The sequence below is a fragment of the Pipistrellus hanaki genome (assembly GCF_964339955.1).
Source record: "Pipistrellus hanaki genome assembly, chromosome: 2".
Classification (NCBI taxonomy): Eukaryota; Metazoa; Chordata; class Mammalia; order Chiroptera; family Vespertilionidae; genus Pipistrellus; species Pipistrellus hanaki.
In genome coordinates this window covers 149614164-149633043 of record NC_140504.1, presented here as the reverse complement: position 1 = coordinate 149633043, position 18880 = coordinate 149614164, and the positions used below count along the sequence as shown (strand labels likewise).

Genomic DNA, 18880 nt, shown 5'->3' with positions numbered 1-18880 from the left:
GATAATAGGCCTGGTGCCTGGGTGGGACCAGCTGGTTTGCACTGAAGGGTGTCCCTGATCAGGGTGGGAATTCCTTAGGGTGTGGGTTGGCCTGGGAGATGGGCCTGTGGTGGTTTGCAGGCCAGCCACGCTCCCCGGTGACCCAAGCAGAGGCCCTGGTATCTGGAATTTATTTATCTTCTACAATTGAAACTTTGTAGCCTGGAATGAAGGCCTGAGCCAGCCAAGGTGGCAGAAGCTTGGCTTCCTCCATCACCCTAGCCTCCTGCTCTTTCAGCTCCGTGGCTGCTGCCATTTCTGTTGGAATTTATTTACCTTCTATAATTGAAACTTTGTACCCTTGAGTGGAGGCCTGGGCCCACCGGGAGTGTGTGGAAAGCTTGGCTTCCTCCATTGCCAGGGAAACCCAAGCCTCCCTCCTGTTCTCTGTGGCCGCATCCATCTTGGTTAGGGTTAATTTGTATACTCTCTCTGATTGGCTGGTGGGGGTGGCTGGTGGGTGTTGCAGAGGTTGTTAATTGCATATTACTCCTTTATTAGGTAGGATTACATTTTGTGTTCACCACCCCAAGTCAAGTCTCCTTCCATCACAATCTGTCCTCCCTTTGCCATCTCCTACTTTCCTTCACCCCCATCCCCTGTGGAGATCACTTTATGATTTGACATTTGAAATGACATTTGAGATGTGCCTTGAGAGCACAGGTAGGATTTAGATAGTTGAAGAGGGTGAGAATGTGCTTCAGGTACAGAAAGTGAGCACGTGGCCTGGAGGCAGGAGAGATGAACACCGGAAAGACCAGAGCACATGCCCCTCAGATGCTTGTCAGTGAGGGGACCTGAGAGGGAAACAGAAGACCCTCCATGGAGGGGGCAAGGCTGAGGAGAAAAGGAACCAACCATAGAGTGGTCAGAACAAGGGAGATAATGGGCCCTCCATTGGAAGGCAGGAAGAACAAGGGACCATGGGAAGGTGCAGGGCTGGGGGGAAAAGGAAACCTTCTTGGGGGGAAAGGGGACCCTCCTTGGAGGGGGCAGTGTCCCATGTCATCTCTCCCTCCCCTCCTATCTTCCCTGCTCTGACCCCTCCATGGAGTGTCCCTGTCACCCTGCCCAGTACCCTCCATGGAGGGTCCCTCCCCCCGTCCTATACCCTCACAATGGAGGGTCTTCTGTTTCCCTGCCCTGTCCCTCACTCACCGGCCTCTGAGAGGTGTGTGCTCAGGTCTCCAGTCTTCATCTCTCCTGACTCTGGGCCATTTTCCCACTCTCTGTACCTGAAGCACATCTCACCCTCTTCATCTGTATGGATTCTACCCCCTCAAATATAATTTTAAATGCCAAAAATCACAGAATGACTTTTAAAAAATATAAACCTGATCATGTCATTCCCCACACAAGGGCCCTTTACTCACCCGTTACTCACCCGTCCTCTCCTGCACCCAGCCAGCCTGGTTCTCCCTGCCCCGGGGGCACTGGCTGCCCCTTTGGTGGTGGCTTCCGCATTCTCCATGTGGCCAGCTCTGTCTCAACAGCCGAGTCTGAGTTTAAATATGACAAGATCTTGGGGAGCTCTTCCTGAGCCTGCAGAGGAGCCACCCTGCAGTTGCCCCAGCCCAGCCTTGTGAGGTATCATGTGGCAACAGGTCACAGAACTAAGACAGGTCACAATGGTAAGACAGGTTACAGAGGTAACCTGGCAACTGTCCTGGGTTAGGCAGGTGGTGAAGTTAACCAGGTGTTTCTTTGTTTTTAAATCAGCGATTGGACATTTATTGAGCACCAAATCCCAGACCCTGTACTGAACGTGCAGAAGTTGTGGCCCCACCCTAAGGTCCTGGCCCTCAGTAACCAGGTGTTCTTGAAAGTGGGAAATGGGCAGGAGGGTGGGTCAGGGATGCCATGGGAGGGACTCAAAACGCATTGCTGGCTTTGAGGCTAGAGAAAAGGATCACAGACCAAGGTTTTCTGGAGGCCCCTGGCAGCTGGCAGTGGCTTAGGCAGAGACATGGAACAGAATGGTCCCATAGGAGCAGATTCTTCTGGCACCCATGAGCAGGGGACAGGCTGGGTCTCCCAACCCCTCTCAGCACCTGAAAGGTAACCTGTGAAGGCCCGCCCCCAAGACCCAGGTCCAGGGAGGGCCACAGGAGGAGAACATGTGTTCAATGAGTTTGGGACTGAAGGGCTCTTTTCTGATTTCATAGAATCTGATCTATATACTAGAGGCCTGGGGCACAAAATTCATGCATAAGAGGGGGTGTCCCTCAGCTCAGCCTACACCCTCTCCAATCTGGGATCCTTTGAGAGATGTCCGACTACCTGGGATCAGGTCTAAACAGGCAGTCTGACATCCCTCTCACAATCCAGGACCGCTGTCTCCCAACTACTCACCTGCCTGCCTTCCTGATTGCCCCTAACTGCTTCTGCCTGCCAGCCTGATCACCCCGTAAACAATCCCCTATCCGCCTGATTGATGTCTAACTGCTCTCTGCCAGCCTGTTTGCCCCCAACTTCCCTCCTCTCCTGGCCTGGCCATCCCTAACTGCCCTCCCCTTCAGGCTTGATCACCCCCAACTTCCCTCCCCTGCAGGCCTGGTCCCTCCCAACTGCCCTCCCCTGCTGGTCATCTTGTAGTGGCCATCTTGTGTCCATATGGGGGAAGCCATCTTTGACCACATGGAGGCAGCCATCTTGTGTGTTGGAGTGATGGTCAATCTGTATATTACTCTTTTATTAGATAAGATAGAGGCCTGGTGCAGGGGTGGGGGCTGGCTGGTTTGCCCTGAAGGGTGTCCTGGATCAGGGTGGAGGTCCCCCCCCCCGCCCCGCCCCCCCGCCCTCCTCCCCAGGGAAACCAAGTGGAGGTCCTGGTCTGGGATTGTTTTCCTCTACAATTGAAACTTTGTATCCTGGAGTAGAGCCAGGCCTTCTGATCACTCTGTGGCTGCTGCCATGTCTGTTGGGATTTATGTAACTTCTGTAATTGAAACTTTGTAGCCTTAAGCAGAGGCCCGGGCTGGCCAGGGTATGTGGAAAGTTTGGCTTCCTCTATTGCTGGGGAAACCCATGTCTCCCTCCTGCTTCCTTCATGACCATAGCCATATTGGTTGGATTAATTTGCATAATCACTCCTGATTGGATGGTGGGTGTGGCATGTGGGTGTAGTGGAGTGATGGTTAATTTGCATATTACTCTTTGATTAGATAGGATACTACAGACCCAGCATGAAATCACACGGTCTCGCCCATAGGCATGTGCCTTGCCACGCCTGCCTCACCACACCCACCTCCTCATGACACACCCGCACATGCCCTGCCCACCTGCCCACTGCCCCACCAGGCTCACAGGCTTGCCCATCGTGCATGCTCCAGGTACCCACCCATTACACTTGCAGCCCTTCCCACCCATATGTGCCTCACCTGGCTGTGCTTACCCACCCACTGTACCACCCACCTGCCAGCTGCCAGCCTTGCTGTGATGGGAGCCTATGGGCCACTGGGGAGGGACTGAGAGGTGTTCCATGCCCTTCATGGTGACCAGTCATTTGGTCGGTTTGGTCATGACATTTCTGGCCTTTTATTATTATGACTAGAGGCCCAGTGCACAAAATTCGTGCGTGGGTAAGGTGCCTAGCAGCCTTGGCCTCCTTTCCCTGGCTGCTGGCTACCAGTTGAGGCCTTCCTTCATTCTGCACCAGCCCCTGGTGGTCAGTGCATGTCCTAAACACTAGGTCGAACTTCTAGTTCTGAAGGGACACTGTATACTAGGCTTTTATATATATAAGACTAGAGGCCTGGTGCACTATTGGATCCCTTTGCCTGGCCTATGGATATTGGGCCAAAATCAGCTCTCTGACATCCCCTGAGGGGTCCTAGACACTAGCAGCAAGATAACCTATGGGTTGGAGCATCTGGCCCCTGGTGGTCAGTGGGTGCCAAAGCTACTGGTTGAATGTTTGAATGGTCCAATGGTTGCTTAGGCTTTTATATATAAAGACTAGAGGCATGATGCCTAAAATTCATGCAAGAGTAGGCCTTTCCCCTGGCTTCCCTCCAGCACCCAGGACCTTGGCCTCCCTCTGGCTGTCAGCCCCTGGGACCCGGGCTTCCCTTGCAGAGGGAGGCCCTGCCTACCCACCACAGCCTACAGGTTGGTTGCCTCGGCCTCCCTCTTTGGGGCAATCGTGGAGCCCCATTATTGATTTCCCTGCCAGCCAGTGGCCTAGGCCTCCCTCTGAGCGGTGATTATAGGGTGACATCCAAGCCCTTGATCAATTGCATTGCACCCACATTGGTTGGCCTGGCACCAGTGAGTGACATAGCATGGTCCTGATGGTTGTCTGGATGGTTGTCCAGATGGTCATTCTGCTGTTTTGTCATTCCGCTGTTTGGCTGTTCAGTCGATTTGCATGTTACCCTTTTATTATATATATTGATTTCAGAGAGAAAGGGAGAGAGAGAAAAACATAGAAATATCAGTGATGAGAATGAATCACATTCCTACACAACACACCTCACTGGAGATCGAGCCCACAACCCAGGTATGTTTCATGACCGGATATTGAATCATGACCTCCTGGTTCATAGTTTGACACTCAACCACGGAGCCAAGATGGCTGGGCTAAACACTACCTTTGAAACCTCAATAGACTTAAAAGCAACATTTTTATGATTCTATTTATGAAATAATGCCTTGGTTTAAACCACTAACTTCCCTCAGTATGTTTTTGTCATACTGTACCATGAATTCATATGTAGTTTGCATATTCCTTTCACTGATAGAACACTGGCTTTTGTTACTTCCCAGCTGCTTCTCTTCTCCAATATGTATGTTTTTTGTTTGTTTTTCAGCTTTACTAAGCTATCTTGATTCAACTTTCATTTTTTCTTGTGAAACTCTTACTCCCTTTCCTATTCATATTTCTTCCATTGCATCCACTTAATGTAATTTTTCAGTCACTTAGCATTTATGACTTTGCTTAACTTAATCTCATCAATTATCAGTCTCAAGAAAAAAATTCAAGATGGAGTTTAAATTACTTTGGTCCCATCAGTTTTGTTTAATTTGTTTTACTGTGTAGAGCAATGATAGGGTTTTTAATGAACATCATCATCATAATTTGTCTGAATCCTCTGAAGTGATATAATGATTTAAAATTGTGTCCAAGCTCTCAGTTGATCATATGCTTGAGATTAAATAGTTATTTCTGTTCCCTTTAAGATTTTAAAAACTCCAGAAGTAATAAGACCTATTTCAAGCCTGGTATATTAAAAACTCCCCCTGTAGCCAGCCCAATGAAACACTTTACTCTTCTTAACTTACATAGTATGTGGTTTTTACACAACATTTTTGATTCATCAAAAGCTACTTTGTTGGGTAAGTTGTATTTTCCAATATCATATTAAGTTATAAATTCTTTGCTGGCTAGGATCCTGCCTTTCATTTATGGAAGAGCTATATCCAAATCACTTTTGAAATTTTATTTTGCTTTTTCCTTATTCAAAGTTCTAATCTAGCAGATTCTGATTTAGTTGATCATGAATGAGTCCTAGTAATGTATTTTTTTAAAAGCTCCCTGAAAGTCTGATTTGTAAATTATTGCTAGAGCATCACATCTACACTAGTAATAGCCTAGGTGGTCATCATGCCATAAGACTGCTGTCACAAGATGGCAATCACAAGATGGCCACACACACAGTGGAGATGGGGCTTGGCAGCCACTCTGCACAGTGAGGCCTCAGGGTCCCACAGCTCCATGTGGCATGGAGTAGGCCAGTCTAGGCGTCTCTGCCACCTTGTGCAGAGGAGGCAGGTCATGACAGGGGAAGGCAGTTGTGGGAGATCAGACTGGCAAAGGAGGGCAGTTGTGGGCAATCAGGCCAGCAGGGGAGGCAGTTGTGGGTGAAAAGGATGGCAGAGGAGGGCAGGTGGGGGCCATCAGGATGGCAGGAGAACAGTTAGGCATCAATCAGGCTGTCAGAGGAACAGTTAAGGGGTGATCAGGCTGAGGGACACCCCCCACTCCATGTACAAATTTCATGCACTGGGCCTCTAGTGCTTTTTATAAATGACTAATGCTAATAAAGGTAAGTAATGCAAAAAACTTTTATGATAAAGATAAATTTTTAAATCAAAGATGAGGAAAATAAAGAGATTAAAAATTCTTTAAATTATTCTTCCATGGAATTTCAAAATGTTCCCATGTTTCATCTGCAGAATTGGCAATGACTTCATCTATATTCACTTTACCTCTTTTTAAGACCTTAGCAATATTTTCCTTTCAGAAGGGATTGATTCTATTCAATTCAATTGGTTCAATTCAATTCAGTTTGTTTCAGTTTAGTTCAATTCAATTCAATCCAAAACAATTAAGTTTACACATACATCTGCCAAGTACTATGCTAGGCTTTTGGAAATGCAAATATAAATAAGACAATTTCTGCTCTTAAATTGATCACAGCCTATCAGGAGAGACAAAGACACTAATTCTATCTTTGTAACAGGTGCTTTCATAAAAGTAGGTGTTGCATTCATATAGACTTAACTTAGAGTAGGACTGGTGTGTTATCAGTTTGTTTTATTTTTCTTGCTGCTCTTGAAATCATAGCACTTCCTTTAATTTCTATTCAGGTTATTCAAGATTTTATGTACTTTGAAACTTCAGCTATGAAGAAAACCAGGCTATTCGCACAACTGAAGTATAAAATGGATAGAAAACTATACAATTGAGTCAATGTTGTTTTGATGGGTGGGATACTTAGCTGAACCACATGAACAGAAGGAAGATTATGAACCTTTGACCACTTTTCAAAGGCTGGTGCCATTTCTGACATTGATATGATGCAGGATGGCAGGAGGGGGGTATAAAAGTGTGTGGCATGATAACCATTATCACCATTGTTCCACTGTGATATAGGAGGAGATGTAATAAAAATAATGGTAGCTATGCTTCGACAGATTACCTGCTGAGATTGTTTCTGCTTAGAGGAACTAAGCAAAGAACTAGTAGCATGGAATTACTCAGCAGGCTCATAACAACCACATATTATATAGGCCTACTTTTGAACCTTTAAATAATTTGTCCTACCTACATCAAATCAGTTTTCTTTCCACTTTGAGGAACAGCTACAAGTGGGTAATTGGTAAGTAAAAATAAGACTAACTTAAAGTAAGTAGAACTATTTTTGTTTCCTCCACCTTTTTAATTTGTTTGTTTGCTTTTGTTTTATATAAGTGACACATTTCAGACATGGAAATGTTATTTTCCCAAAGGCAACAATTAGTTATTAACTGGACTATAATTACAACACAATGTTATTTCCTTAGCAAGGCAACTGACTTTTAGAGGGAAGAAGGAAGGATGGAGGATTGGAAGTGGCTCAAGTCATGAAATTTAGATTATTCTGAAGGTTTTAATGCCTCAAATAATTTCTTTGTCATTGGAATCCAGGCTTTATTAGATGCACCATCTCACTATCAATAATCTATATTGCTATTATAGGACAAATGCTTTATTGCAACTGCCTGTTTACTTGTCTATTCCTGGGCCACATAAGATTTTTGGAATGCTTGATATATACAATACATGCTCATTGACTAAATAAATTAATCAAGCCAATGAAAAGCTGAACTGACAATTGAAAGAAATCCTATTATTTTAGAAAAAGAAAGTCTTAGCCATTGACAGAGATATGACTCATCTCTGTTTAATTTAAGTTATTTAATAAAGTTCACTTCATACCCAGAAGCAAAGGAAGGCATAGCAAACATTAAGATTTTTGCATTTGTAATTCTAGTGTATATTGGAAATAAAAATAGCAAGATTGTTTTATTTCTTATTTAACTTAATATACTCTCACAGAGATACTGAGAATACCTATTTTAAATTACTGTGATATTGGTTTTTCATACTTACTTTCATTATTATACCTATATTCTCAAGTCCTATGCATTTTTTAAGATTAATATTGCCTTAACGTGTTGAGATTTATAATGGTGATTTATAGTTTCATTCATCATACTATACATTTAGGTATTTCAGTAAAAAAAGAAAGGAAACTTTTTTGACAAGTAAGAATCTTGCAAATTATGCTGATTAAAATGCACAAATATATTGTTTAAAAAGAAATCAAAGAATTTTAAAAATTGAATAGTAGTAGACATCTTGGCCAATGATCAGTTTTTCTTTTATGAAACTTGGTTTTAATATAAGTAATTTAATGTTTTAAAGAGAAGGATGTATACCAATTAGTAATTCTGGTTAGCTATTAATCATGTTTAAAGCAATGATTATCTTAATTGCTTGTCAACCAAATGCAACCCATCAAACATTCAAACTTCTCTAAAATTCAGAAACATATTAATAAGAACTCATTTACAATGGAAGAATGATCTAAGTTTTAAGTATAAATGTCTCAGGCTTCTAACTGTGATAAGAATTGTTCCAAGTACATCAGTCAGATTCATGGATATATGTCTTTATAATTCCTCTGTTGGAATCATAAAAGTAGAAGAAATATCTAGGTCAATTTTTATCTTTTTTCATCTTGAAAGCATCCTTTTAAATATTTATGAAGAATGTAGTATAAAATATAAATAGCAGATGCACAAGTGTAGACTGGGATAAATAAATCATATGAACCCAAAATAAAGGAATTCAGAAAGAATGTAAATAGGCTGATTGAAAGAGTATTAGCACATGTCTATGTATATGCTAAAGTAGTCTGATAAATCAGTTGAAAAGATGGAGGCATTAATGTTAGATTTAGGCAATTCAATGGAACATGAAGGTTGATCAAAAATGAATAGTTGAAGAAATAACTTATTTACTAAATCTATCCTGACATTCTGAATGAAAAAGAAAAATACCAAGCAAGTATGAAAGAACAAAAATGCTTACTATGAGTTAGCCTCCTTAGAGAAGGCTTTTTCTTATGTTCAATCCCTTGAAACACTCAAATTGTCCTATTAAGGAATTACTAATTTTTTAAATCATATTTATTTATTGTTTTAAAATTTTCCTTAATTTTTAAACATTCCAGGCTTTTCTGTTAAAACAGTTTTATATTTATAGAAAAATTGAGCATAAAGTACATATAGTAGCCATATACTGCTTCCTTCTCTCTCTTCACTTCCCTGTCACAATTTTACCTAATAGGAACATCTTTTATTGGTTTGGTGAACCAATGTTGATACATTATTGTTGACTAAAGTCTTCTTGTTTTACAGTTCTGTGAGGTTTTCCAAATGCATAATGTCATGTATCTTCCATTACAGTTCTTACAGAATAATTTCACTAGCTTAAAGATTTCCAGTGTTCCAACTCTTCATCCCTTCCTTCTCCCCTCCTGGCAACCACTGATCTTTTTACTGAGTCTATAGTTTTGCATTTTCCAAAACGTTATGTAGTTGGTATTATGTAATATGTAGTCTTATCTAACATTCTTCATTTAAGGTTCTTTCATGACTTTTCTTGGTTTGTTAGCTTGTTTTATTTACTTCTGAACAATATTCTACTGTATGGAAATAATACAATTTGTTTATTTATCCTTCCCTAAAAGGGAATGTTGGTTACCTTCATGTTTTTATAAATCACTTAAAATGTGAGACTGTACATGCACAGTCAAATCATATACTGCCCCCGTGATAACCCAGGATAGAACTCTGAAAATCTGAAACAATTATTTTTTCTCTTTACTCCAGTTCTCTTTTCTCTTAAATGGAATTCAAGTAGGCATCTCACTTTAATCAACCTTAAAAGAGTGCCTCGCAAAGTATGCCCCAAATATCATCTACATTAGAATCACTAGGAGCGCCTATTAAAATTAAAATTAAAATTAAAATTCCTGGGCCCAGAACTTTTGAGAATAGAGCTCAGGTTTATGTTTATTTACAAAGTATAATTAGGTGGATTCTATTTTCACTAAAGTTTGAGAAGATGAACACTTTTGTAATTAGGTTTTTTTCTTTCTTTTTTTTTTTTTTTTTTTTTTTTTTTGTGTGTGTGTGTGTGTGTGTGTGTGTGTGTGTGTTTTAATAATATACTAGAGGCTCGGTGCATGAAATTCCTGCACTGAGGGGGGTGTTCTCTTAGTCCAGCCTGTGCCCTCTCAGTACGGGAGCCCTGGCTCCTTACCACCCACCTGCTTGCTGCTCCTTACTGCTTGGCTCACTGCTCCTTAGCATTGCAGGAGAGGCTCCTGCTACTGCTGTTGCACTTGCCAGCTATTGAGAGGGTAGGGTGGAGTGAGGCCAACTCCTGACTCCATTTTGTACTGTGGGGCAGGGTGGAGCTAACCTCCATTTTGTGTAACTGGACCCTAGCCCTCACCCAACCAATCAAGGTCAGCCAAAGCAGTGACATCACCACCTCTATAAAACCCCTTTACCTGTCAAAGATTGGTCTCTCTTTCACCATGCAGTCATAGTGAGTGGGACAGAGCCCATGCTAGTATGGAATTCAGGCTTTCTGCAATTGCATCAGACTCCGCTCCATGGTGGTCCTTGGGGATCACGAAGTCTGGGCATAACACTATGAACCTGGCTTCTGGCTGAGCGGTGCTCCCCCTGTGGGAGCACACTGACCATCAGATGGCAGCTCCTGCATTGAGCATCTGTCCCCTGGTGGTCAGTGTACATCATAGAAACTTGTTGTTCTGGTCCTTCCACTGTAATGATCAGTTAGGCTTTTATTATACAGACTAGTGGCTTGCTGCACAAAATTTTTGCACATTAAAATAGGAATTAATTGGAGGAAATATTTTAATATTGCTATTTGCCCTTTCTCTATAATAGAAGTGTCAGAGATGAAAGAAAATTAATAAAATGTATATGAAAATATCCCTCCTGTTAGAGTCTGGGTCGTGCCATGGAACCCAGAGTCAAGTCCCCGTCCACCACAAGTGCCTTGAAATTGTGAAAAACCCAGACCTGGACAGCCCCACCCCTGTCAAGCCCCACAGGGTGGGGGGGTGCAGCATCTGGACCCCTGGCCCAGCACTGGGCAGGGGGTGCAACCTCAGGTTCCCTGTCAAGTCCCGCCAGGCAAGGGGAATGGCTTCATATCCCCCATCAAGCTCCACCGGGTGGGGTGGATGGCCTCAGGTCCACTGGCCTGGCCTTAGGTCTTTCTCCCAGGGCAGTGAATGGGTATGAGAGATGATGACTATTTGCATATTAGCTCTTTATTATATAAGATAATTTAACATGTCTTTCATACATCTGGAAGTCTGAGTAGATTTCCATTTACAGCATGTGGCCAACTAAGGTAGAGAAAAGTAATTTTTACAGAAATGGACTCAGTAATGGGAAAAATATTTCCTGCTTCCATGTGGATTATGTTCAGCATTCTTTATAAAGAAAAGCAGGAGTGTTATCCTGGATCATTGACTCATTTCAGCTCTTGGTTCATCTCACTAATGACACTCAGGAGGATTAATCCACATTCTTAAAATGGGCTTATACATGTTGTGCTTTTAGAACTAGAAAAGTGTTACATAGTTCAATAATGTTTAATATTTTAGTTATTAATATTATCATTTCCTGCTAGTCTCCCATTTTTTGAATAAAATGTATTGCCTCTGGTTATGGGAAAATTCAGTTGAGATGCTGATTGGATTTTCAAACTCTTAGCAGAAATAAGTAACTTTGAAAATTAAAGCTTTTATTTGTAAGAGCTAACCTTTTAAAGATTTTTTTAAAGTAAAAAGGAAAAATCTTAAAATTTTGTGGATCAACTCTCATGTAATATCCAAAAGAGGAAATTGGAAAAGACAATGCAAAATGTTATGAACTAACTTTTCTTCATCAATAAGAGTAGCACACACATACACACAGTACATGGGTAGAATGTATGAGATGGTGGAGAGAGGATATAAGAAAGGAAATCAGGAAAAACACACAAATGTAAATGTTGTACAGAAGGCCTACAGCCTTGCCTCTCATCCCTGTTCCTCTGGATTTATGATATGAAAACCATGGCTTTTAATTTAATTTTTAAATTTTATCTTTATTCAAAATATTACATATGTCCTCCTTTATCCCCCCTTTGATGCCCTCCATCCCACCCTCCTCCTAGGGCTAATGCACTATTATTGGTGTGAGACATAAGTTATTTATAAGGACATTTGAGAAAAAAGAGTATTTATAAATTACTTTCCAAGACATAGCCCTGGGTAATTGCAAACTTTGCAAAGAATACCATCTGGTAAGATCTTCAGAACAAGGAAGTACTGAAGAAGCCAGGTGCTGAATTCAGTGATCCTGAAGGCAGCATACCTGGGGAAAGCAAAGACTTTCTGACCTGAAAGAAAGCTGGTGCAATTAAGATGTCTGTCCTTCGAACAAAGAAAATTGAATGCATGGATCAAGTAAATTGAGGCCCCCGAAGCATAGCAGACATCAATAACCATGGCATATACTGATGAGGAAAGATAAGGAGAGTTATATCAAAGGGAGGACAGAGATGTCCGTGAAGTCAGATACCTATTTCTCCACTTATATCTGATCAGTATGGAAGCCCTACCTTGGGAACTTCACTCATTTATTCTGAGAAAAAGTTGTGCAGAAACAAATTTATCGAAGTATTTGATTTAAAAAAGAAACAGTTGTTTGAACATCCTATATAAATAAAATGTAGTATGCAAATTGTCCCATTGACCAGCAGTTCTTCTGGGAGTTCTATCAGGGGGTGGGACTGGCCAGGGGAAGGGAGGGAGGCCCTGACCAGTGGCAGGCAACCAGGGGAAGGGAGGAAGTACCCCGCTGGCCACCACCAGCTGCTTATGACCCTACCAGTGCATGAATTTTGTGTACTGGGCCTCTAGTTCAACTATCATAACTACAAAATCTACACCTGTGATATTCAAACTATAGTCTCTGGAGGGGAATCTCAACATTAAAATGTATACTTTATAGGTATAATATAAATTTATATAATTTTATAAATTATATAAAATAAGTATGTAGTTAAAAATCAAATATCTTTTTTTCAGAGTTTTCCATTCTATCTCATTGTACCCTGAGTTCATTTATGTTGATAGACTTATATGAAGATAAATGCCCTCATGAAGTTAGTGGAAAGTGAATGAAAGATAAATTATAGAATGTGTATCACTAATAATGTCTAGCTTGGACTTTAGAATCATAAAGATCAGAAATGATTCCAGACTCTACCACCTACTAGCAAATCTAGATTTTCTTAACCATAATATGGAAATAATATATACTGAATAGAATTGTATGAGTATCTGCTATACAACAGACATTCAGTCTTATTATCTTGTTAATGTAAAAAAACATTCCAACCTGTAAACAATTTTTGTGAGTTTTATTTGAACCAAACTGTCAACAGTTGTCGGAAAGCAGAATCTCAATGTATTGGGACAATTCTGTGGAGAATGGCAGTTTTTTACCTTGTTTTATACATTACAATTAAAGGAGTAGATATAAGAGGGATATACAAAATCCACTGGTGATAGATTAGGGAAGTAGGAGAAAGCAAAGAGGGGGGACCTCTGGAATTGGATAAAAAAGTAAAATGATAGACACATACTTATTTTACTTAGGTGGGTACAGGATTGTTAACAGTCAATAATTAACATGATAACAATGAAGGAGTTCCTGGTCTCAGTCCCCTCCAGCAGGCTCCTTTGGTGTGCCCTGAGGGGTCCAAAAAAAGGGAAGTTACAAGTTACCCAGACATTTCCTCAGGTATGTTATCTTAGATGCAAAAAGACAATAGACTTAGTAAAGTTGATCTTTTCTCAGGGAAGATCCTGGCCTAGGATAGAACAACCCACCATAAACTGCCTTTTAATGAAAGGTTTTTAATTTCAGACCATCCTTGTGGTCACTTCAAGTCTCCAGAGTTTTCAAGGCTGCCACTCAGGGCAGGCCCTCCTTGAGGTAGTCAGGTTACCATGTGGCTCCTTTTCATCCACAATCTGTACTTTTCTTATTGTTCTTGTCATTATTTTGTGAAATGTTATTTGTAAAACTCAGTGTCTTAGATTCTTATCTATGATTCTTAAGGTCAGCATGAAGAATAATTATTATAAATAAATCATGGTCTATGTTGAAAATTTCTTCTTATAAACATAATTTTGTAGCTTTAATATAGGAAAAACTTGCAATCATTTCTATTAGTAACATGACATAATATATGGGTTTTCATTATTTATATGTAGAGGTAAATTCTATTACAGTCACTCTTCTCCAACTGCCATGAGTTTGGCTCAGGAGAAAATGATTCTGAAAGAAACTCCGAGGTAGTTTTTATAGTTCTTTGTGGACCTCATATATAACTGAATCACTTTCTAAATATTGTTAACGGGGGGAAAAAAACCACATTGAAACCTGTAAAGAATTTTTTTGTGAGTTTTTTTGAGCCTTACTGTCGACATATGCCAGGAAGCAGAACCTCAAGGGATTGAGATAATGCTCCGAAAAATGGCAGGTTACATTTCTCTATTTATACACTGAAATCAAAGGAGGGACATAGGTGGGTTACATGAAATTCATTGGTGATGGACTAAGGAGGCGGGAGAAAGCAAAGTGGTGGGAGACTCCTGGGATTGGATAAAAAGTAAAATGATGGACGTGTACTCAGGTGAGTGCAGGAACAATTAAAATGATAACAAAGGAATTTGAGGCATCTGTCCTGGCACTCACTACATTTGGTTGTGCCCCAGGGGTTCTGGAAAAAGGGAAGTTACAAGTTATCCAGACATCTCATAGATATGTTATCTTAGAGGCAAAAAGGCAAATGGGCTCAGTAAAAAGATCAAAGTTGATCTTTGTCTGGGAAAATACCTGGGACATGACTACCTACTATAACCTGTTAGATATTTAATTTTCAAACCATCTTTTTTGGTTATCTTTGGTCTCTGGGTTTGCAAGACTGCCACGCAGGCCTTCCCTGAGCTTGTCAGGTTAGCATGTGGCTCTTTTCTTTCACAATATGCCTATTAAAGAACCGAGTCCCCATAAAAGTATATATCTCAGAGAAAAGGTGGAGGTGGATGGGTGGGTGGGTAGGAAGAGATCAACCAAAGAACTTGATTGCATATGCATAACCCATGGGCACAGACAGTAGAGTGGTGGAGGTCTGGGACTGGGAGCCAGAGCAGGCTATAACGGGTTAATGGGAGAACAAAGGGGACGTGTAATATTTTCAGCAATAAAGATTTAAAAATATGTTTTTAAAGTATACATGGGTAGGTAATCAATTGATGGAGGCAAATAATCCTATTGAAACATTTGCTATTTATTTTTGATACAGCACTTTTAAACAGGCTGATTAATTTCCTTTATGATTTTACCCTTGAAAGTACACACTATTTTGTTCTTTGTCACTATTGGGTGACATTCCATTTGGTAGTCTGCTTATTTTTAGCCAGACTATCAAAGTATTTTTCTACTGGACTGTTACAGCACTTGAACTTGGAATCTTGTAATGCGAGGAACTGCACTGGGGAAAAGAAGAAACATCTAACAAATGGGAAATTATAAATCTAGACCAACCCAAACTTGCACTGGTAAATATTTTATATCTTTAAATGTAATATGGTTCATTAATAGCTGTAGATAATTAACATTTCCTTGGAATGTTTGTTAATTTTTATACAGGTGATAAAATGATATATTATACAAAAGTGTTATGAATATTATCTGAATTCAAATTAATTTTTTGAAATAGAGAAAAACAAATTTATTACAAAAATGTATTATTAGTTCCTAAGTATAATATTATAGGAAAAAAATTGTAATACTGCTGAATATAGGGCTCTTAGAATTATGTCTTAACTACCTAGTATTTAGAACCAAAAAAACTCTTTTCTAGAAACTGGAGATTGCTATAATTAAAAAGCGATTAAATCCAATGAAATAAGTCAAATATATATTTTATGTAAATGTATTATCTAATATCAAATGGGTTCTTAATCACTCCAATTCAATATGATTGCCTTTTAAATATAAACATCTGCATTTCAAGCTCACAGTCAGTAATTTAAATTAAATATATAGAATTAAGAATAAAAAAGTTTTAATTACTTCTTTATTATGATCTGTGTTTACATTTTGCAAGACTATTTAAACTATAAGTTTATCCTTTTTTTTCTAGATGAATGGAAAAAAAAGGTCAGTGAATCTTATGTTATTATAACAGAAAGATTAAAAGATGACCTACAGATCAAAGAAAAAGAATTTACAGAATTAAGGCACATATTTGGGTAAGGTTATTATTTCTTTGTATAAGTGACTTCATAATTTATCTTGTTTAAAATATATCCCTATATACTTAAAAACAAAATCCTATCCAGTCATGTTCTCAGTCTTATAATGTAAAGTTATCCTTTCTTGACCATATAAACAGATTATATCCTTAAAATATGGCTTCTACACTCCCATTACTTTAGTTTAAAAGGGGAGGAACCTAATGTAGGGCTAGCCTTTGAATACTGTTGCTGATGCAAACAGTCTTCTCTGGAATTAGCTCTTTCTTGTAAGTCATGCCAACAAACAAGACATCTTTTCCCAATGATGGCAGAATATTGGCCACGTTGTTTTGTTTGCACGACTAGACTAAGTCTAATTTTAACAAACCCTCTGGTCTCTTGACATTGAAAGGATGTCTCTTAATGGAACCGAGTATTATTCTGCCCCTGAAAAATCATATAACAATGAGTTATATTGGCTTCAGGCTTCCAGTGGGTTTTATTCTAAGGTAATAATAGAAAAATGATCTGGCATAGTGCCACAACCTTGGAACACATAAAGCTTTCAGAAAAGGGGGTCAGACCCTTATACTAGTATATACAAGCATCCTTATGGAGAAATTGAATCTGGCCTTGATAAACTAGATACATTGGGGGTGGGGAGGGCATTAGTTTAAGTTAGCTGCCTGCCTGAGGCACAGTTCCATGCAGGCCAGTTAGCCATGTTCACTTGCAGCTGTGTTAGTCATATAGTACTCTCATGACAAAGAACTTCATATTACTTGGAAAACAAGTATAAAGCAATGACAAAATGACATTATATTTTTAAATTTCAGATATAGTAAACATACTAAACTCACATAGCTGGCAAAAAAAATTATCTAGTTATAATATAGTATATATGAAATTTGTTAGGGGTCCATAAGGCCTTCATAAGTGTTCAATTTATGGTTTGGGAAATATATTCTTCTGTTATTTATTTGGCACAAAATGATTAACTCAGCATTGACACACGTGATGAGATACCCTGGATTGAGTTGACTTTTACAAGTATTATTCCATGCTCAGATATGGGGAAAATTTTAAATTTCCTATAAAGATGTGACTGGTACTTTAATAGTATAATAGCTTTATACATATATATTTGTTTTGTTGAATAAGAAATATGAATATAGAACTTAATCATAAGCCCTCTAGCTTTTATTCACTAAGATAAATATACCTAAATGAAATGTGATTCGATTGAAGAGATTTTCCCCAATTTTATAAAGTCAAAACCTTACTTAGTTATTTTAGTTAAGGAAATATTTAATATTATACAAATATATCAAACCTGATTTAATATATATATATATATATATATATATATATATATATATATATATATTATTGATTTTGTACAGAGAGGAAGGGAGAGAGATAGAGAGTTAGAAACATCGATGAGAGAGTCATCGATCAGCTGCCTCTTGCACACCCCCTACTGGGGACATGCCCACAACCAAGGTATGTGCCCTTTACCGGAATCGAACCTGGGACCTTTCTGTCCCCAAGCCGAGGCTCTATCCATTGAGTCAAACCGGTTTCGGCTCACACCTGATTTAAAGAAACAACAACATCCTTTTAAGGATTAAGCAGTGGGCTTGAGATGTAAATTTTTCTTTCACACCGCATCAACACGCAGGTATTTTGAAAGCTCCCACTATAGCTGCCTTTTCCTGCATTGTCACTACATGAAATAAAAGTGACCGCCTTTTTCCTGATTAGTATTGGAGGTGAGAGGCAAGAATCAGCAGCAGGGAGATTATAGTAGAAAATGTATTATGCCAGCTATATTTAAGGTGCTATTCCAGACACATCCTAGCTAATAAAGAGGGAATATGCAAATTGACCATTACTCCCTCACAAAGATGGCTGCACCCACAGCTGAACCCAAGTTCCCATAAGAAGCCTTAAGGAGCAATAAGCAGGGACCTGAGGTTTGCCCTCCCTCACCCTGTAGGGCTTGACAGGGGACCTCAAGCTGCATCCCCCATCCAGCAGGGCTTGATAGGGGACCTCAGGCCATGCCCCCTGCCCAGTGGGGTTTGACAGGGGACCTCAAGGTGTACCCCTAACCCCCAACCTCATAACCAGGTGGGGGACCTCAGACCGCAACTGCCGCCCAGTGGGGTTTGACGGGGAACCCTCAGGCTGCGCCCCCTGCTCCAGCACTAGGCCAGGGGACCTGAGGCTGTGCCTCCCTGCCTGACTGGGTTTGACAGGGCACCTCAGACTGCACCCCTCACCAGTGGGGCTTGACAGGGGACCTCATGCTATGCTCTCAACCCAGCGGGGCTTGATGGGGGACCTAAGCTGCATCCCTCCTGATGTTGGGCAGGGGGACCTGAGGCTGTGCACTCCCCCCCACCCCCCCTCTGCCTGGTGAGGCTTGATGGGGGGACCTCAGGCCATACTCTTCCCCCAACGAGGCTTGACAAGGGATCTCAGGCCATGTTCCACACCTGGTGGGGCTTGATAGGGGACCTCAAGGCATACCCCCCACCCTGGTCTGGCTGAGGAACCTCAGGCCATACCCCCAGTCCTAGTGTCGGGCCAGGGGATGTCCTCTGCCCAGCAGGGCTTGACAAGGGTGGGACTGACCAGGTCTGGATCTAGCCCAGTGA

General features: G+C 40.6%; 1 protein-coding gene across 4 annotated transcripts in view; it reads left to right on the top strand.

The window, feature by feature from the left end:
• Window positions 1-15430: 15430 nt before the first annotated feature.
• Window positions 15431-18880, top strand: part of LOC311616878 (serine/threonine-protein kinase TNNI3K) — a 309455-nt gene continuing 306005 nt past the window's right edge. For 3 of the 4 annotated variants that reach the window (XM_084872811.1, XM_084872810.1, XM_084872812.1), the window contains exons 1-2: window positions 15431-15536; window positions 16124-16232. In XM_084872811.1, coding sequence (XP_084728937.1) covers window positions 15497-15536; window positions 16124-16232 — 149 coding nt within the window. In that variant the 5' untranslated portion in view covers window positions 15431-15496. The remainder of the gene's footprint in view (window positions 15537-16123; window positions 16233-18880) is intronic. The other variant, XM_084872813.1, reaches the window with a different exon arrangement.